Source organism: Phaethon lepturus, unplaced genomic scaffold (assembly GCF_000687285.1).
Source record: "Phaethon lepturus isolate BGI_N335 unplaced genomic scaffold, ASM68728v1 scaffold6650, whole genome shotgun sequence".
In the NCBI taxonomy this organism is placed as follows: Eukaryota; Metazoa; Chordata; class Aves; order Phaethontiformes; family Phaethontidae; genus Phaethon; species Phaethon lepturus.
The window spans coordinates 19,308-40,162 of NW_010511069.1; the positions used below are offsets into that span (position 1 = coordinate 19,308).

Consider the following 20,855-nt stretch of genomic DNA (forward strand, 5'->3'; position numbering starts at 1 on the left):
TCTGTAAAGAAAATAAGTTGTTTGAAAGGACTGAGCTCATAAAGATTTTGGTATGTCATTGCAAGTCATTCAATATTGAGTGAATGTTCTAAGTACAGATTGTCTCAAAATGTACTCTTAACTTTGGGGCAGAACTATTGATAGTAGAGTGTAAAGAATGTAATTGTATCACCAAAGGTTGAGGCAAGTGGAGCCAAGATGGAAGTAACCTTGTTAGTGGGCTTGTGTTTCTAAACTTTAGGTGACCAGTTTCCCATTGCTAGTGAAAGCAAAGGTTATGATGTTTGGACCAAAAGTTTCTTTGCTATTTGAAGTAGACAAAAGACTAACTCTAAAAGGAAGAAAACAAAATGCATGCATTTTATATAGGTGTAGGTATATCTAGTTTATATATACACTTATATACACATATATTTTTGTGTATATATATGCATAGTTTTACCCAGCCAGTATCTTCTCCCGTCAGGGAAATGAATTTGTGTTTGCCAGCTGTGCTTGCTGCTCGTTGAAAGTAGCAGAGAACTGAATCACAGCCGCTGTTCATGGGAGACTTCTGCTGCTCGGCTTTGTTGAATAGCAGGAAATCCTGGAGTGCAGCACAACTCCAATATTCAGTTTTTATTCCATATTAGGAAATATTTCCTTATCATTACTGCGGGTGTGTTGGAATGATTTGTGAGATTAATTTCTGTAAGCCAAATTAAAAGACAAGGCGCTGTCGCTTACTTCTGGCTTTCGGATGAGCTCCACGGGAAGGAACGAACAGGCTCAGCCTGGGGAAGGGTGGCCCTTTTCAATCAACGCAGGTGAAACTGGCCTCACCAAAACCATTTTAAAAGAAATCATTTCAGCTCGGTGCAGTTCCTCGATCTGGGTTACGCAGCTTCTCGTGCTGGCGCAAAGCATCGGGTGGCAGCGGGAGAGAAACGAACAGATGGTTTGATGGAAAACGGGACATCTTCTTTCAGAAACAGTACTGGCTGATGCCAACTTAGGGTGTTCGTAAAACTGCAGCCTTTGCTGAGGTGGTTGGTGTCTTACAGAGGGTTTCTTTGCCTGCTCTACTCAGAGCCCCTCCTTGACATTTTGGGGTATTTATAGGTTTAGGAGTCTACCCCAAGGTAGGCAAGTAACTTCATTTTAGAAAGCATCTTTTCCGTGGGTGCATTGGGTGAAAAGCTCATCTGGAGTTTAGGGGGCATGTTGGAGCCAGCCGCTGACACCCCGAGTTGTTCTCTGGGCCTCTCCGTGCCCCGGGTGTTCCTGGTGCCGCCGGTCCCAGCAGTGCTGCAGGCGCGGAGGGTGCGGGACCTGTGCGGCATTTCCATCCCCGACTCCTTTGTGTCTGTGAATGTCTCCTCGAGGTTTTCTCACGGTCAGGGGGGTCGGGCACTGGGAGCGTCCGCTCTTTTTGGTTTACGAGCTGGGGCCGGGCGAGTCATGGAGCGCGCTCTGCTTTTAGCTGTGACTATAACAGGCGACTCGCCCAGGCGCTCTGTGGGGAAAGCGAGAATGACTTAAAATGGCTAAAACATTCAAACATCTTTTGCTTTTAAATAGCAAAGCCTGTTCGGATAGGGCTAATTTTACTCGGTTTCTTAGTGCTACTTTAAATAGAACAAAATGTAATTAATTATGTAACTTTAAAGTAGCAAAACTTACTAGGCACATTGGAGAATGAATAACAAGCTAAAGGAAATGAAGTATATAAATGAAGTAAATGAAATGCTGAAGTGTCAGTGACGTCTTGTTGTGGTCTTGTTATTTCATTTTCCCTTCTCAGATGGGGACTGTTGTAAAAACTGGAGGGTGTCAGAAAGATCTGGTCTTGGCAACAGCATTGAAGAAGAAGAATCTGCGTGTGAAGGATCTGATTTATTTTATTTAGCAGGGAATGTTGCTTCCTTCAGGTAGCATATTAAATAAAATAGGCACTTGTGAATGGTGATACTACTGAAAACATGAATTATGTAGGAATGTAATATTTATTTTTCTTTCTGAAACATACCCCAGAGCAGTGTTTGGCAAACATGCTGATCTGATAACTATGAGCTTCAGTAACAGCAGTAGTGCAGCTAGCATCGTCCAGATGCCTGAATAGGAGTATTTGGTCAAAATTTATGGAGCTGAAGAGGGGTTTTATTGACATAAGTGAACTTTGGATAAGGCTCTGTTCTGAACATGGAAATCTATATTTAGTAACAATACAAGTATTAAGATCAGGCTCCAAGAGTTGAAAAATACTGGCCCATAATGGACGTAGATTGGAGTAGTGGGATTTCCTTGTTTGCTTGCTGCTTGGAGACTTCAGGATCCTGTAGTATTTTCTTTGTTTCTGGAGGTTTCTCAAAAGCTTTGGAAGTGGACTTAAAATGGGTTATAGAAAAAGAAGGCAGGGAACCTCTCCAGAAGGAGGTTCGGTATAAACAATTGGATGGTGAAAACATGCACAGTGCAGTTGCCAAATTTGTGCTAGCAGAAACTGTAGTGCAGAAAGTCATTTTCCCTCCAGGCTGATACCACAGTATGACCACTTTCTCCTTCTGTTTCATCTTTGGAACTATCAGCTGTTATACAACATTTTTATCTTTGCTTTCTGTTTGCGTGTCAGCTCATACCATGTACAGTTGCGTGTTTCAGAAGTTGCTCCGGGTGCCTGGGCCGCTGCTGCTCCAGCTGCTGCTCCTCCCCTTGCTCTTGCTGGTATGTCACACCACCTCGTCCTGCCGAGCCTTTGGTTGCTTATTTAATTTATCTGTCCCTGCCCACTGCCTTTTGGTGTGAATCATGCTGTTATTTGTGTGCAGTGTTTTTTCCCCACCCCTCCACCCCCCATATATATCTCTCTCTCCTGTCTTCCTTTAAGAGAATCCAAACAATTTGGAGACTGCAGGGCTGGCTCTCATACTTGAAGCCTTGCTGTATCCATGCTGCTTTCCTAGATAGCACTTCATTTTTTAGAAAAAATATAATCCTTGTCAGCAGTGGTTTTTAGTGCTCTGTTTTGTGAGTTGCTTTGCTGCGTTGTCTGTAAGGAGCCAAGCAGCATTACTAAGTCCTCTCTAGCTTCTTACTCAGAAGAGCTCCAGCACTAGGCACAGCGGTGATAGCCGGTGTTTCTTGAAGGTACTAGTTTTATTAAGCTTTATGTGTTTACTTAAGCTTTTGGTGCCAGACCTCTTCCAATCTCTCCTTTCTCTTCTCCCTTCTAATTCTTGATAAATGCCATTTGTATACTTCATTTCAGGAACAAGTTGAATGAAAAAGTGTATCATGCTGAGAAAATGAGAAATTTGAAAGGCAGAAATATGTTTCAGTATCTGCCTTACTTGGAGGCTTTCATTCAAGAGCCAAATTCCTTAGAATGTAAATGGAAATGTTATAAACTTTGCAGTTTTACCCTTTTTATTGCAATAGTGAACTGCCTTCCTAATTGCTGGGCGTTTGGGGCATGCTTGGGTCTATAAATGAGAATTCTTATCGGCCTTTCTGTGAAGGGATATAGCTGGTTTTAGAGGAAGGATTAGTGTTCCCTGTCCTGGTGAACATGTGTGTAGCATTACATTTTTAAATCCGAATGGGAGATCCAACAGCATGACATAAGTAGCACCATTCTGCGCATCAGGAAAAAAGTGCTTTTCTCTCCGAGAGTATTGTATGTTATTTTTGCTCCCTAACTTAAATATGCACTAAGTAATTTATGCTAGGGCTGCTGTATAATTGTACTACACGCATGGTTTCAAAAATAAGAATAATGTTTCCATTGTGTTACTTAGGTCCAGTTTAATTTGATAGTATAGATCCAGCCTTATTTGATAGTAAGAACAAGCTATATGATACAACGGTTGTGCAGCAGACTTGCCTGTAAAGAGACTGTCACCTTCAGACCCCTTCTTACAGAAGTGAATCCCAGTCGTGATACCCAGCACTGTGTAACTGGCACAGACTTCCTCTTTTGCTGGCAATCTGTGTAAGAGAAAGCAAGTATTGATCAAACAGGTTACTGTAGTATCCTGAGAAATGTGAAACCCTCTAATGGATGATAGCTGGATATGCTTGTAGCATACTCTCACATATTTATGTTCTTACTGAAGTGAGAAATGATTAAAAAAGTAAATGTGAAATGTTGGAAGAATACGTTAGAAGGATCTGAAAGTATGAACTTACCTGCTTGGGGGGGGCTGTTGTGTGTTCTGTTGTGGTTTTTTTCTTTTTCCTGTTAAATATTTGAATCTTCATCATCACTACAGCTCAAATGTTTGCTGATCTGAAGTGTTATGATTATGCTGTCTACTCCACATCCTTGTCCTGTTGCTCCATTTTACAGGCTGGAAAGTATGTCATGGGGTAAGACAGCGAATTTCTTTATCTTGTAGCACATCTGTGTCTGGATCCTGTTTCATCCCTCACTATACTTTTCTCTTTTAAAGTCTAGAGCTGCCTGCATATGTAGAAATGGGCTCTAAAGTTATTGAGGGTGTCAAACCTCAATCCTTCCTTCCTGCCAAGCGACAGCTCTGTGTTCTCCCTTGCCTTCACACAGCCTGGATGCCCTGAGCTGGAGCTGCGGAGGCTGGAGACGATGTGCAAGAGGCTTGGATTTTGATTAGAAAGTGATCCCACAAAGTGCCAGATGTTTCTTTCAGGGGAGAACAGTTCTCCAGGTGCCTTGATTTCTTCCATCTCTGTTCTGTGTTGTAGCAGCTGGGGTTGGATGCCTCAGTGATTTTGCTCTCATTAACTGGAGTCTTAATCTGGTAGTCTAATGCGAAAACATTAATGACAGACTGTGGGAGCTGCCATGAAGTGCCCCAGAGAGGACATGTGTTTTGAGTTGTGTAGCAGAAGCTGGGTGTGGGGTTTTCAATGGTGGAAACTTTCAGGAAAGTCAATCGAGAGTTTGACTCAGAGCTGTTGCGATAGATGGGAGTGCAGACGGCAGCTATAGTAAACACTGATGGGCCTTTCCCTGCTTCCCAATCAGAAAAGATCTGGGAATAAAAAAATCAAATGTATGCTTTGACCAGGCAGCATTTTTCTACCAGAAAGGAGAGGTCCCTTCCAACTGAAATATTCTATTCTATGGTGGTTCAGGAGAGGCTTGCTTAGAGCAGACTCTTGGAAATTCTGGGTTGTTAGCATTGGGCCTGCTGTCCCCTTTCTGCTGCTGTACCCTGCTTTCCCTTGTCCTTCAGGAACGTCCTTCAAGAACATCCTTCAGCTCCTTGCTACTCTGCTGCTGTTCCACCTGCCTCTGGGGGCAAGATTTTTCCCGGGTTACCCCACGTCTGTAGCTCCTCGTCCCCGTGCTTGCTGCTGAGCCGAGCGGGCGTCAGGGGAAAGGCTCACGCTGCGAGTTCAGCTCTCCGACCAGGAGGAGGCACAGGCTGGGTTTCTGGGCCAAGCAGCACATACGGTGTCTCTGCTGCTGGCAGCTCCGAGACGTTGTCCTGCAGGCTGTGTGCTGCTCAGTGTCTCCTGTCGATTAGATCTGTTTGATGTCTCTCTCATTCACAGACGGTGGTGCTATCCCTTTTTTCCGAAGTAACAGGGCCTTTGGAAAGAAAGGTCTTTGGCTCTCGTTGGCCAGAGTAGCTTTGGCCAAATGAGGCTGAGTGGTTTAATATGACCTTCTTTGTGGTCCAGGGAGCCTCATGCAAGGCCAGTGATGCAGCAGGGGTAGAATGGTTCCATTATGCAAATGGTATGAATTTGGGTGAATTAATAGGTTTTTGAGGGCATTTCCAAGAACTATGGGTGGCACCTTTTCAAAACATTCCCGTTAATGTGGTGAGGTCAGTCACACTCTGCTGTCAATAAAAGGCCCCATTTTGAAACTTCTTCCTTCCCACCCCCATCCCCTCTGGCATCATTTGTTTATAGAGGTTCATGCTTAAGGACTTTACTTGGTTACTCCAACTGATTGTTTTGTTTGGGATGTGGATTTGTGCTTTGGTTGGGACTTTGTTAGTGGAAGCAGAGAGGTGGGAGGAAAAAGGATGAAGAGGTTTTCTCGGCTGTGAGTTGCTGTAGGATTTTGCAGGGTACCTTGTGTCTCCTGCCTGGTCTGTGCACCTCTCCGCTTACTCTGGGGAACCTGGAGAGCTTAGGGCACTTCTTGGTTTTACAAAGTTTGTATGGTTTTGGTTTTTGTTCCCCCCTGACCCCCGGTGACGGAGCTAACTGAGGACACCTGGGGACACCCACTGCAAACTGTGCAAATGTAAAGTACATTGTGTCTCAAGGAAATGTTGTGCTGTGGTATAGCGTGGTCCGGAGACAGGGCTGGTGGGGTGTGTGCAGGATACGTAGGATGCTGGAAGCAAACATTTCTGGTGCTGTATCCCTCCTACTTTGGGTTTACACCATGGTATGACGGTGAAGTCAGTACAAGTTTCTTCTCTGGCAGATAGCTTTCTCTGAGCTCACTACTTTACAGGTTGCATTCTTGTCTGTATTTTCCTACTGTAGAACCCCAGTACGGGTCATCCCTGCTATTTATAGTGTGGTGTGCTAGTGCCAGAATTGTTATCTCCTTTTTACAGGCTTAATAAAATCAAGTGACTTAGATTTGCTATTTGGTAATGTCTGCGTTTGTAAGTATAGGAGCACGGGGAAAACAAATTAGCAGGAATAAAATTGCAGTGTTATTTTATCCTGCTAGGAATAAAAGACGTGCAAAGGATAAATATCCTGTTGCTTGCCAGTGCTAGGGTGTGCTCATTATACCTTAAGTAAAGGTTAATCCATTTCAAGCCTGGGTTAATGCTACACTATCCCGACACTCCATAATGATCAGAAGGCAGGTTTTTACTCTGTTACGTCATTTCTTGAAATAACTTAATCACAGATGCCAGCGTGTGGTCAGTAGTTGCTCTGTTTGATTTGGGTGTGCCAAAATGCTGTAGGTTTTGCTCTCAGATACCTGTTTTATTTATCTTTTCTCACCTATCAAGGGAGAAAGAGAGTGTAAATATCCAACAGACTGAACAGAGAGCAGTGCTGAGTTCTCCCAGCTTTTGGAGAAGTGTCCCATATTGGGTACGTCTTTGTGTGAAGAATACAACCCCTTAATTTTTAGTAAAGACTATTAAGAGTTGACAGCTTTTATCTTTCTTTAGTAGAAAATGGAAGGTGATAAAAGATTGATTAAAAAATAGAAATATTGACATCATCTTAAAGCAGCTGTAGTGCTATTAAAACCTCTTTGTATATGTATAGACAGATACATTTTTGTACTCAGAACTCTGGCATCTTGCGCACTCAAAAATACAGAGCTAAAATAATATCTTCATAATGCTATAAAACGCCTTTATTTGTGACAGAGCAGCTGCATTTCTGGCAACAAATATCTTATTGTCGCACCAAATCCAATTAAAAATCCCCAAGATAAAATGCTGTCCTCACAGAGGCTAGCAGGCAAATCCAAAACAAAAAACCCAGAGCAGAGTTAAGCAATCTTCCTGTCCTGATGTGGACATACAAGTTTTCTTCTGTATGAAACTTTTAGTCGGTTCACCTTAAAAGGTATTAGGATCTGCTTGAAGATCATAAACCTAATTTGGGATTTGTCTTGCTCAAAATCCCCTGGTGAAATAGAAGGGTTACGTAAATAATCAAAAGGAAGTGTATGTACTTCCGTGTAATTTTCCAAAACAACCTGAACAAATGAGCATGGGGCTGAGATGCTGCTGTTCATGGCTTCCTTCTGTGAGGCCCTCCTAAAGCACCTCAACCCACTCCCAGGCAGGGCAGGAGTCCTAGGACAAACTGGGCTGTGCCTTTTTTTTTTTATAATCTCCCCTGGCTTCCCTAGACCAGCTGCCAGGGACTCAGGACTTGCCCTAAGCTGTCTTTTCCCGGCATTAAAAGCATTGTTCTAGTACATCCAAGTCCTTTGGGTTCAAGATGAAAGCTGTCAAAATGAGCAGCCTTTCTTCTTTCCACTTCCCAGTTTTCAAGTGCTCAGTGACCACGTGCACTGACCTATAAGTACTTCACCTTCATGGTAACGTATTTGCAGCTGCATAAGAAGATTCCCCCCCAGATTTGAGAATCCAAACACAGGGAGCTCTGTAATGAACAGCCGCCCCACAAAATGCTCATTTCACTGGTGGCATGGCACAGAGGTGGTTGGAAAGCAAACAAACAGAAAGACTGGTTGCCTAATGGCCTTGTGGTGGGGAGGGGTTTTCTATTCTTGGTGGCTGGTTGTTGCTTAAAAAACCCAATGAAACAAAAAACAGCAACAGAAGTTTTCCATTTAAAATACAGCAATTACATTATTTAACTTTAATATTTCTAGAAATCCTCTCAACACATGTAACTTTGAGTGGCCTTAAAATTCAAAGGTATTTGATGGCTATTTTCTATCCTTGAAATAGCTTTTCCTCTGGATGGGATTAGGGTTTTTGTCCATTTACTTTTTCATTTTATCCTGTCCTTTTGGTAGCACCTAGAATTTCTGGAGTCTGAAATTGTCATAGAGTTATGACATGTCCAGCTGTGGGAGCTGTCTGATCCTCCTCTCGCTTCCCCCTTTCCCTTTCCGCGCTCTTCCTGCCCCCAGGCTGGGCTCAAGTCCGCCGGAGGTACGTTTTCCTCATTTGTGGACAAGTGCTGCTGGGTGAGCTGCCCAGATATTTAGGTAGCTGCCTACATAATTCTTTGCTATGATTCACCCTTTGTTTTGCCAACATGTTGTTATTTTTTCAGAGAGTGGGTAGTAAGTCCTCCTTCTATCTTGGGATAATTTCATAATGTTTTTTTAATGGAGTTCCTTCTATGTAAAGAACAGTGCCTTTTCTCTGAATTCTATAGCGTCTAAGAATTTGGAGATGGAGAGTGGGGAAGAGGAATATTTTTTTTTAATTTTATTTTTTTCAAGTGAGTAATGATTTGACATGCTCTGTTTCAGTACATGTTACCATGGCGATGACTGCAGGGACTACAACATCCTTTCCCATGAGTAACCACACCCGGGAGAGAGTGACGGTGGCCAAACTTACGCTGGAGAACTTCTACAGCAACCTCATCATACAGCATGAAGAGAGAGAAACCAGGTGCTGGCTCTATTTCCTCTCACCCCTCTTCAGCTTTTCTTGGTTGGCTTTTGGCAGTGTTTGTTTAAGGGCACTTTGATCCCCATGCACGGAGCAGTTCTCAGAAGTTCTTCTGTACTTGGTAGCAAGGAACTAATCCCCGAAGGGCCCAGGCTACCTTTCAGCTGCTGGCTGTGCTGGTAGACCTGTGACCATCCCCTGCTACTGCACCAAGCAGTCACTGAATGACTGAGGACCTCCACTTTTGATGTTCTCATACAATTTACCTCCTCATCAGATTATTATTACTTTGCAGAAACCAATCCGTGCAGGGTCTTATTTTGCAGCACGTGAGAGGCATCTACTTCTGTGCGTGGGGTTGGTGATTCTTCCACACGTGCCACAGGGATACAGAGGTAGATGCTGCAGAGCTGCTCATGGGTGGTAACTTGGTTTTGTGTAAGGCAGTGGCTCGTGCTGTCTATTCATGCCCTGCAGCATGGAGTTGTGCCAGGACTCATAAACTCTGCAGAAGGGAGTGTATAGGAGGTAGGGAAGAGGACTGATAGGAGAGGTGTTTGACAGGGTGATGGGGTAAGGAAAGGAGGCAGAGAGCTGGGGGTGGCCTGGGGTGGAAATAAGGGGCGGTGAAGATCCCAGGGTTGGTAATGTGGGGTTTGAGAGGCTCTTGGGTGAGCAGGAAGAATTTTGGGGATAATGTAATACCCATCTCTCAATTCTTCTTGGGTGGTGTTGACTGATATTCCTTATGTGGGAGTATGTGTTGGTCATCTCCTCTTTAACTTCTCTCATCAGTGCCCAATTCTGTCTCTGATGTGGTGAAGTGCTACTTGAATTAAGTGTCAAAGCACCAAGCATTTGATTATAATGAATGTTGTGTTTCAAATTGTCATCACCATGTGAAATTATCATTCCCCTGGTAATATGTTTTTAATTGAGGGGTTTTCAGCTGAGCAGCAGGGTTTCTCTCTTCATCATATTTAGTCATTATCCCATGTAATTGTGTTGCTTCTAGTTAGAAGAATAGACTGTCTACCAACGGCCTTTAATTTAAGGGATCCTGCTGTACTTCCCAAAGTGCAGAAAGACACCAGCAGCCTGGCACCAAGCCTTCAAACTCTTGGCCGCTGGTAGTGGGTAGCCAGCTTTCTGAAAGCTGCACCCTGACAGTAGTAAAGAAGCATCCCGTGGGTGGAAAAAGAGGGGTCCAGTAGGCATGTTGCCACATGCTGAGCCCCGCCATCTGTGGGGTACTCCCAGGCTTCGCTCCCTGCTCAGACCCTCCCAGCCTGGCATGGCACCAGCCGGAGGAGCCCTGGGACCGGTGAGCCCTGGCCTGAGCAGGACACTGGGAGGAGATGATGATGATGAACCCAGGGGGGTGTAGACTTAGGTGGTGCAAGAGTAAGGGGAGCAGGACCAGGTGTCAGAGGTCAGCAAGGCTGGGACCCGAAATCTGGAGCTGGCTGAGGTGTTAGAGGTAGAGCTGAGATAGAAATGGTGACCAAAAAAAAAAAACCAAACCCACCATGTTTATGCTGATTTGTAATCCAAATTGATAAAAACAGCCTTACTTTAACAAGATTATATGAAGAAATAGAAGTCTTTAGGGTGATTATATGTTTGGACCTTTAATGCCTAGTTCTGCAAATACGTAAGTATGTGCTTAAATTTGCTTACACGTTTTCAACAACTTTGGTCACAAATGAGTAAATGGATGGAGTGGCCAGTAAGTCTTCAAATTTCCATTTGAGGCAAATTCTTTGGTGTCTGGAATATGTGAAGTAAAGGCATTGTCTTGCTGCAGTCTTATGTTTGTTTTTAATAAACAATTAAAAAAGCAATCTCCTGTTTCTCCCCTTCACAGGCAGAAGAAGCTAGAAGTGGCTATGGAAGAGGAAGGCCTTGCAGATGAGGAGGTAAATACCGAAGTAATCTTTGAAGAGACTGCTTTGCTTTTGTCACAGTACTTCAGATGGGCATTTGAGGAACTTACAGAAACATTAGCTGGCATGACATTAAGTTTTATTTTGTAAATGAGTGTTGCCCCTCTAAATAATTTGTTCATTAGGGAAGCTGTGAATGTGCTTGAATGGTACTTGGAATAGCTAAGGCTTTTCATGCCACCCTTAGTCCTTATGAGATTTATGAGATATATGGCTGCAGCAAGTATATCCCATGCTTTTCAAAGATTAAAATTGTTTGCTGTTGTATTTGGCAAAAAAAAAAGGGTGAGATGCACTTGGAAGAAGTGGGTAGAAAGCAAAATGCTGAACGTTTTTTTTTTTTTTCTTCATTTAAACAATAAACTGGGCACACCCTTGCTCCATTCACATACAGATGAGGAGGGATCTCTGTCCGATTGGCAACTCTCAGAACTTTGGTCAATAAGTTGCTTTTCTGAGGTCCATCACACCATGGCCATGTGTACTGCCTTCAGGATAGCAAGGGAAATAAGAAGGAATGGTGCCTCAGTCATTTCTGAGTTTGTGTGGCTGTGTAACTTCTGGGAAGAGGGAAAAGTGAGTGTGGGTGCGTAATGCCATCTTGTGGCTTTAAATGATGCTGTCATCCTAGTACAAAATCTGGCAGGTGCCTGATGGATGCAGTCTCTGAGATCATCTCGGCATCTTTGGGAGCGTAGGTTGGCGTTTGTCTTCGCTCAGGGTGAATCCCACAGACACTCTATAGAACAAAATATATGACAGGATTTGGACAGATTTTTCTTTCATATACAAGTGTTTGTCTGCCATAAACGAAATGGATTTTGCTATAGATAGTGTAAGTTGGATCTGTGCTGCCTGTTGGGCTCCTTCCTGCCTGTCATCGCTCTTTTCAGTGGGGTGCAAGTTTCAGCTTTTATTGATCCTTCACACTGTCCAAAACCAAGAGTCCTTGCCTCAGCTAGTGACTTAGGCCTTTAAACTGATATACTCTCTTTGACCCAGTATGGTTTTTTTCTTCATGATTTTTTGTTACTGTTTCTTTATAGCTATGTAATAAAACCCACCCCACCAACAAAAAAAAAAAGGTGAAATTGGGCCTGAGGCCTCTATATACAAGATTGTGCTTGTGGATCATACTTTGGGAAATCCAGAAAGACTTCTCCTTTTACGTTTTTTCTGTAATCCTAATGGGTGAGGATACTTGACAGGAAGAGAGATCGTACATCTTGATTTTCTACTGTCAAATGACTCACAAATTTCTGTGTATGTGTCTCCTTAGAAAAAACTGCGCAGGTCACAACATGCTCGCAAAGAGACAGAGTTTCTGCGACTGAAGAGGACTAGGCTTGGCTTGGATGACTTTGAATCTTTGAAAGTTATAGGAAGAGGAGCATTTGGGGAGGTTTGTGGCATTCTTGCTTGAACAGGGTATTAAAATTGGATTGAACATTAAAATGCTTCATTTTAATTACAGAATAAAAAGTTCCTGTTGGGGAGTTTTATTGCAGAAGAATAGGTATTTGAGTAATTGTGAGAATAGCTAATTGAGTAAGCGTGAGAAGTTCAGTAATGAATTCCGTGCATCGATCTGTCAAGGCCCCTGGAAAGGCCTTTAGTTTTCCACTGCTTCCTATACTGGCCCAAGCTGGTGTTGCCCATGTGATCCGCTGAAATGGTGGCTTTGCAGTTGCACAGCTCCTCTCCGTAAACATCCTCCCTGCCCTGTATCACATCACAGTTGTACCAGCTCCTGAATTTTAATATACACAATCTTACAGCTACCTAAAATTTACTGTGCCTGCTAACTTTTCCTAAAACAGTGACTACTTCAAACTATCTGTTCGTCAGTACTGTTAGTGTTGTACATGGTGTAGAAATACTTTTTTTTTTTTCCCCATGTGTTTTTAAATGTTTAACAAAAGGACTCTTCCATGCCCAGCAACTTTGAGCCTTCCAGTAGATGCCACCCTGGGGTCTAGTTTCTGATGCAGAGAAAACTGATTCAGGTTATATTTCTCATTATAGGTACGCCTCGTTCAGAAGAAGGATACAGGTCATATTTATGCAATGAAGATACTAAGAAAAGCAGATATGCTGGAGAAAGAGCAGGTTTGTGTTGTATAAGTCCCCTAGATTTCAAACTTATGCTGTCTAGAAAATTGCTGAAGTTCTTTGTGGCAGATACTATTTTGTCATATTTTCCACTTTGAAAGCCCAAATAATGGTATAGTAGTCCAAAGCATTTATGGACTTGCTACTACAGTACAGAAGAAAAATAGAAGTTAGGAAATAAATTCATGTAACAGCATTTTAAAAAATGTTTTATTTACAACCAGTTTGGATTAGTGACAAAGATTTTTTTTTTTTCTTTCTCCCTTCCTTTATCAATGTAGACCTTATAGTACTTAATCTGCAAAACTGCTTTTCAAGGAAAATGCTTCTTGAAAAGGAATATTGTGCTAAAGTAAAAACTGAGAGTATTTGATGTTTTCTTTTGATGGTTAGGTAGTGACAGATGTCACATTGTTCATTGGCTTTGTTTAGCTTTTTAGTAGGGTCTTGGTTTGTTTTACTCTACTTTTGTTAGTTTGGTTTGGTTTTTGCTTTTACTTTTTAGTTAACAATTCACTGCAAATAAGCACCGCAAAGCAATCAAGTGTGGATGTCTCAAGCGAAAGGGCAGATAAAGAGAGGACTCTTCCTTACCAGTCCAAACCTTACCCATCATTTGCTCTTGTATTACATTTCCCTGCAGTGGTACTTGTACTTCATTTTTTTTCTCCTGGTGCAGACTTTTTGTCTCCTCAAGCCCACACCCTAAATATAGGGAACCAGAGGAGCAGCATGTTCTGTACAGCAGCCAGGATGTGTGTGGCCCTCTGGTTGAAGCCCTGCCCCCATTTCATAACCTGAGGTGGCAAGGAGGCTGAGCTCACGCTCTCCATTTAGTTTGGGACAGGCATCTTCCCTGGAGAATGTCTATCTGCTGTAATTTTCATTGCCTGATTTGTTCAATGGAAAGCAACACAGGTCACAAATACAAGAAGACTAAGATTATTTTTTTTTCCAACCCTGATAGCACTGGGAGATATCCTGGCTGTTTTTCAAATAAGGTTTCAATACTATATTTTATGGCTACATATATAGTGGGGTGAGGGTGGAAAGAAATATTTTCTAACAAGAATAGATAGAGATAGATAAAACAAAGTTGGAGTGCCTACTACAGAGAGAGAACCCATTGCCCTGTGAAACCCTCTGAAAAGAACACGTACATGTAGAGATGCTCCTGGCCAGTAGAATTGGGGAAGAGATGGAGAAGACTCTGCTGCTTATTAGAAATAGCCCTTGAAGTTGGAATAGTGGTACATATCTTCTCTCCAGAAGTTGCTTTCTGGTGTATGAATAATGAAAATCTTACAGCTGTCAAGAAACATTTTTCCATGCATATGACTTCCATTTTCCTTCAGGATGAGGGTACGTTCTAGTGAAACACACACCCCTCCTCCAATCTCCATTACTCTTACTTTCCAGTGTATCCATGAGGGGAGAGAGAGGAGTGGGAGGAGGCAAAAAGAGGCAGGATGTATTTTTCAAAGCCTCAGCTGGGACTGGAATATCCTGAGCAAGGTCAGGCGATCCCAAACTCACTTGCCCAGGACCAACATCAGCAGCAGTGGTGGCCATATCAGTGCTGGGCAAGTGTCATGCACATCACTTGGAGGAATGGCTCCATCTTCTCTTCCCTTTCCCCACTGCCTTAAATAGCCCAAGACCCTTACCATTTTTACACTGCTTTAACACTGGTCACTGAGGTCACTGCTACCTGCTGTCACCTGTAAGGGCTGAAGCACATCCCAGTCCTTTTCCCACTTGGCTGAGGCACTTGCCGTGCAGCTCAAGTAAGGTTTGCCAGGTACTTGCGTAGGAGCAGCCTCCGTGTACCAACCTGGAAGGGGGTTCACGCACCATCAGCAGTGCGTACAATGTGGGTTTGGGAATGAGGCAGTAGTTCACTGTAAGTCAGGCATTTCTCTCTTCACAGCGATGAAGGAATTGGGTTTTGCAGGGAGTAATTAGTTGGGACACATTGTCACTCTGGCCAGAGAAGGTTCCCCAGGCTTATCTTGCCGAGTTTAAACTGTGAGATATCTGTATAGAAGTAGCTATTAGCTCTTTATTTCGTTGTATACATATATGAGAAATCTGGTAACTTCTGACAGCAATCATAATGCATCTACCATTTTAACTCTTGGTTCTTGCATTCTTTAAGACCAGTTCTGGCCTTTTCCAATAATTTTGTCAGTAGTTGCACCTTGCAGTAGCGATGCTACCATATAAAGCTCTGTGATGGTCAGCTCTGTAACTTTTTTGAATGTTCCTATTTCATTTTAGGGTATAGTAAAAAAGGGAATTGCCCTTTTCCACCAGCTTTGTCAGTTCTTTCCAGCAAACAAAAACAGCTTAACAAGCTATGCTTTGTGTTTCTAAAGATTGCTTCTGCAAAGTTGTGTGAACAGTTATTTTCAACACTGAGTTGACTTCTGTGGGTTCTGGTGGGTATTTTGTGAGGACTTTGTAGGCTCTAGGAAAAAACTTATGAAGAATATGAGTGTGACAAGAGCATGAAAACATATTGTGGGACTAGGAATATAATATGGTATTCCTTGGTGAAGTATTTAAATTGTCCTTTAATAAGAATAATTTTTAAAAAAATTTAGGTGGCCCATATCCGAGCAGAAAGAGATATTTTGGTTGAAGCGGATGGAGCCTGGGTAGTGAAAATGTTTTACAGTTTTCAGGATAAAAGAAATCTTTACCTGATCATGGAGTTCTTACCTGGAGGTAAGCTGTATGTTGTGATGTTAGATGATTCAAGTACTTCTTCCTTAGCTTTTTGTTGTCAGCCTCATAAAATGTTAGAAATAATCATGCTGTGTAATTTGTGATAATAAAAATTTTAACAGTGTTTTAAATGAAGTCCCAGTAATGTAACCATTCCTTATTTTTAGGGGAAGGAGAAAAGTTATGAAGGAGTGTTAAAATAGACTTGGATTAAATAATTATTCTAATCCAATGTTCTGCTTTTTACTGCTGAAACTACGAACAGTAGATACAAAAAAACCCCTCTTGTTTAAACAGTTTATTTGTGCAATACATGTATTATGTGTTAAAATTCACTATATCTTCTTGGGCTATGCAATTAAAATTCCTATTTAGGATTTTCAACAGTTTTACATCCAGTTTACTAAAAAAGTATGTTGGGTTTGTAGGTCTTTGCAGTAATAGTTTTATAATTAGTAGCTATAAAGCCAGTTACAAGGTTAAATTTGGATTCTGCAGGGGTTTCACATAGAATTAGTCTTGTGATTATAATGTTCTGATTTCTAAGCTGTATTTTCTTCTCTTTGATTAGGTGACATGATGACCTTACTAATGAAGAAAGACACCTTATCAGAAGAGGAGACACAGTTTTACATTTCTGAAACTGTGTTGGCCATAGATGCTATTCACCAGCTGGGATTCATCCACAGGGATATTAAACCAGATAACCTTCTGCTGGATGCCAAGGCATGTAATGTGCATGTAAACTGCCTGTGCTTTAAACGCCTCAGTCTGCAGATAATGCCATTTATAGTGGTACTAATCAGTGGCAACCAGTGGTGCCACACCAGTGATTAAAACTAGCTGGAGTAAAGGCAGAAAATGGTTACTATCTTTTCCTTGCAGAACACCAATGTACTTAAACAAAGCAAAACTGCCCTTGTTTTTTGTTGGCAAGCTTTGTAACCCTTTTAAGGCAAGCCTTTTAAGTGACCCACTTAAGGTGTCCAGATGGTCATATACATACACATTCAAAACTGATACACTTAGTTACTTCAAGATGAATAAAAGCATGAAACATTCAGACAATGCTAAATAATCAGGTCAATTCCTACAGGTATCTCATTTGTTTTATTACCTGCTCACCAGCAAAAACAATCTCTGTTTGACTATAGCGAGCCATGAAGTGGACCCAGTAAGCATCATACACAAGTCTGTAGACTGCCTAGCACTTATGTCTGGAAACCTGATTAAAGCCAGGTTAGCATCAAAACAAAGGAGTTTTGTCCTTGAGGCTTTCTCAGTCTTAGTGGTATCCAGTTCAAAACAAAAAGACAAACTAGCTGCTCTCAGCTGTTGCAGAATTGTGCATGTAACCATTCCCAGGGTGGCAATAACCTGTTTGAGAGAAAACACACTCTTGCAGTACACTGAGTTTCAGTTGTTATTTGCCTACTTGTCCTGGATTAGGTAGTCCTGTGCAAGTCCATCATGGCCTGAGAAGGCATGTGCAGTTATTTAAAACTTTCTTTTTCAAGCACTACCTTTCTAAATTAAGTTTTCATTTTCCCTGACTTTTTTTTAGGGTCATGTAAAACTGTCTGATTTTGGGCTATGCACAGGTTTAAAGAAAGCTCACAGAACAGAGTTCTACAGGAACCTTACACACAACCCACCAAGTGACTTCTGTAAGTATAAGATGTCCTAGTTAAACACTTATAGTTTTGAGCTGCAGCTATGCCACTTCATAATTTATTTCTGCTGGTATAAGCAAGATTGGTCAGGCTGACTGCATTTAAGTGGAAAACTTGGAAATGCATGTTCCTTGGGACATGGAAGCATTTCATAGGAAAGAAGTTATGACTTCTGCAGTGTTAATGTATTTTTGCATATTTGTATACAGATAATGTAATATATCTATATATTAATGTATTTTTCATAACAGTGAAGTTACTGAAACGCTCTTTCAGAATCGACATGGGTTTCATATGCCGACTTACTGAAGTCAGTGACAATCTCATTAAGCTTTTCCTAAGAGTGTAATTGTTCATCAACCTGCCTTGGTGACACAACCACATTAATGTTTTATTCTATAAATGTAAAATTCCTCTGCAATTCTTGGATTCTTCACTTTTTGCTTGAAAAACCAGCGCTCGTATCTGAATATACATTGCCAGCTGCAACAATAAGTGCAGCTAATCTCAGATCAATCTGTAAAACTTGTAGCAAGTTCTAATTTAGAATTGCTGATTGTGTGTCCTACTTACATGAGTTTCAGCTGCAAATTGGACAGTAGTTGTTCATTATCATTTTCCTATCTCCAGTTACAGTCAAGTATTTGTTTCTAGACTAAAGCATTCTAAAGATAAACCAGAATGTTACCGATCTTTTCTTTTAAGTCTCACAAATGCATTTATTATCTAATAACTATTTTGTAAATTAGCATTTCAGAATATGAACTCAAAGAGAAAAGCAGAAACATGGAAGAAGAACAGGCGACAGCTGGTGAGTTAATAAAATTATGTATAATTTTTTTTTCTTTTAAACTATTGACAGAAAATATTAAATAAAAACTCCGCATTAATGCTGTTTTTTAAAAAACAGAAAGGCCTTCATCAGTTACAGATGTCGCTCTCTTCAAGCTCCCAAAATTGCAAATAACTCAAAAGAAAGTGGTCTAGTGATTCTAGTTGTGGAATAGCTCAGAAATGAGGGTTGCTTTGTCTGTCTGTTTTCAGAGCTGTGACTAGCAAGACCCTGCTCTTCTCTATGCCTTTGTTTCCCTTATGAGCATCCGGACTAACTAACCTTAAGTGTCGGCAACCACTTAGTGAAGCTGTATCTCGTGTTTGTCTCTTAGACTGACCTGGTATTGACACTGTGTGTGAATGCCTGGGTTTAAGTCCTGCAGTTCAGTGTCACAAGAAGGTGCATAGCTGCGTGGTTCTTTTTCAGAGAGTTGTGGGGAAAACTTGTTCGTCGTTCTGCTGAACAGCAGTATGATGGAAAGGCAGTGGATGGTATTGGCACTGGAGTGCTGCAGCCTGGGTTTATAATGACGAGTGGTCAAGTAATAAAGGGAGCTCTGGCATTAACTGAATCAAAGGAAAGGCTGTCAGCCGTGGGATCTCAGAATTTCAGCCCTGCTCATGATTTTTCACTAAATAGCAGTTACAAAAAATTCAGTCTTCAAATTGTGGAACTTTTTATTTTGTATGCTCTTGTTTAAAAAGCGATATGCTGCAGTATTCCCAAAAAGCTTTTGGGTGCTTTTTTCTTTCCTCATGAGATGTAATGAGATTACATTGCAATCATGCTGTCTCATAAGAGCTGTATTTCATGCCCTTACTCCTGCTTGGAGTTAGATTCCTGAAAAGACTACATCTCCAGGTCAGTAAAGATGGTGTGGCAGAACTGTGTGGTGAAGCTAGATGACTCATGAGACAGTCCAACAGAGAGATTAAAAGGCCAAAATGACAACTTGTATCAATGCTATTTGAAAAGGAGCCCTATTCTTGGTTTTCCATCGGTTCAAAACTGGTCTGTGCTCTGTTCAATAAAATGAAGTATTTTGTTTCTGGTCAGACAAATGAAAGTAAAACATTTTTCTGCCAAAACTACTTTTGGTGGACTTTTTTGGTTTTGTGGTTTTCTGTTGGTTTTTGGTTTGTTGACACACCTCGTCCATCCCCCACCACCCCCCTGCAAAATTTTCCACCAGTATAGTGAAATTCCCAAATAGCTCAAGATTTAGTCATTAGCCGGAATCATCTAGGTTGCACATCTAAAAGGTTAAAAGGATGGAGCCTGGGCACAATAAGAGCTGAAATAATTTTGCAGTAAAGACAAGGTAATACATGGAACAGCTAGTGTATCACGAGTGTCACACATGGGAATCTACCACTGGTTATCCCTTTTTTAAAAAACAACAACAACAGAACTTCTTGGGTATTTTAGTAATGCAGCTACCTGAAACTTTAGCGAAGATGACCTTCTGATATTGCAGTGGGAATATTCTGTGATTTCATCACGTTTAGGAGGATGATTTCCATTTACTTGTCTGGTTTTCTGTGCTTACTCATGTAAAAGAATAATGTTCTTGGGACTTGTGAATTCTCAAATTAAGCATTCTTGTCCATCCAGATAACAAGATCCTATCTGTGAACCCGACAGAAAAGGTTTTGCAAAGTGTAAAAATGTACTATTTATCTTTTAAAGAGTTTATTCTTTTTTTCCAGGCATATTCTACTGTTGGAACCCCAGACTATATTGCACCAGAAGTATTTATGCAGACTGGGTACAACAAGCTGTGCGACTGGTGGTCTTTGGGAGTGATTATGTATGAAATGCTAATAGGTATGTTAAAGACCCCAACTTAAGAATCATTCAAAGGGTTCAAAAGTAACAGGGTCCATTAGTTCAGAGTCTGATCCCCTGCATAGTGGAGGTACCAGAATTTCATTCGGTCCTACCTGAAGGAAGCCCCAAATTCAGCTTCCAGAAAACTCTGAAGTCCTCCCACCTTTCCAAGAAGACAGCAAGAGATGATGTCTCAGTAAGTGGTTTCAGTGAATAACTGTTCACTATTAAGTGTTTTTGAGTTTCAGTCTCGTTACTTGTAAGTAGCAAAATATCCTTTAATATTAGGAAAATATAGAAGAGAAAGAGAAAAGAAGAAAAAGAGAAAACTTTTGACTAGTGCTACTTGTTCGATTTGGGAGCTGTAGTGGCAAAAGCAGAGGCCCAGGTCACTTTCCTCTTTTGGGAAAAGCTTGTTAATTTTTTTTATTTGTTTGTGCAGGGTATCCACCTTTCTGCTCAGAAACACCACAGGAGACTTACAGGAAAGTTATGAACTGGAAAGAAACATTGGTATTTCCTCCAGAGGTGCCCATTTCAGAGAAAGCAAAGGATTTAATTCTAAGGTCAGTAACGAAAGCCTGCTTCTGGCCACTCACGCAGACACGGTCCTCTTCCGTTAGGTTACCTTTCCATTCTGCATGAAGGAAGCTTTAGATTGTAGGGA

At 41.5% G+C, this 20,855-nt stretch overlaps 1 protein-coding gene across 1 annotated transcript in view; it reads left to right on the forward strand.

The window, feature by feature from the left end:
- Positions 1-1,783: 1,783 nt before the first annotated feature.
- STK38L (serine/threonine kinase 38 like) overlaps positions 1,784-20,855 on the forward strand; it is a 25,370-nt gene continuing 6,298 nt past the window's right edge. Inside the window, exons 1-11 of the mRNA XM_010282615.1 lie at positions 1,784-1,910; positions 8,918-9,062; positions 10,930-10,981; positions 12,288-12,410; positions 13,034-13,117; positions 15,727-15,850; positions 16,422-16,576; positions 17,415-17,517; positions 18,273-18,334; positions 20,068-20,185; positions 20,631-20,754. Coding sequence (XP_010280917.1) covers positions 1,895-1,910; positions 8,918-9,062; positions 10,930-10,981; positions 12,288-12,410; positions 13,034-13,117; positions 15,727-15,850; positions 16,422-16,576; positions 17,415-17,517; positions 18,273-18,334; positions 20,068-20,185; positions 20,631-20,754 — 1,106 coding nt within the window. The 5' untranslated portion in view covers positions 1,784-1,894. The remainder of the gene's footprint in view (positions 1,911-8,917; positions 9,063-10,929; positions 10,982-12,287; positions 12,411-13,033; positions 13,118-15,726; positions 15,851-16,421; positions 16,577-17,414; positions 17,518-18,272; positions 18,335-20,067; positions 20,186-20,630; positions 20,755-20,855) is intronic.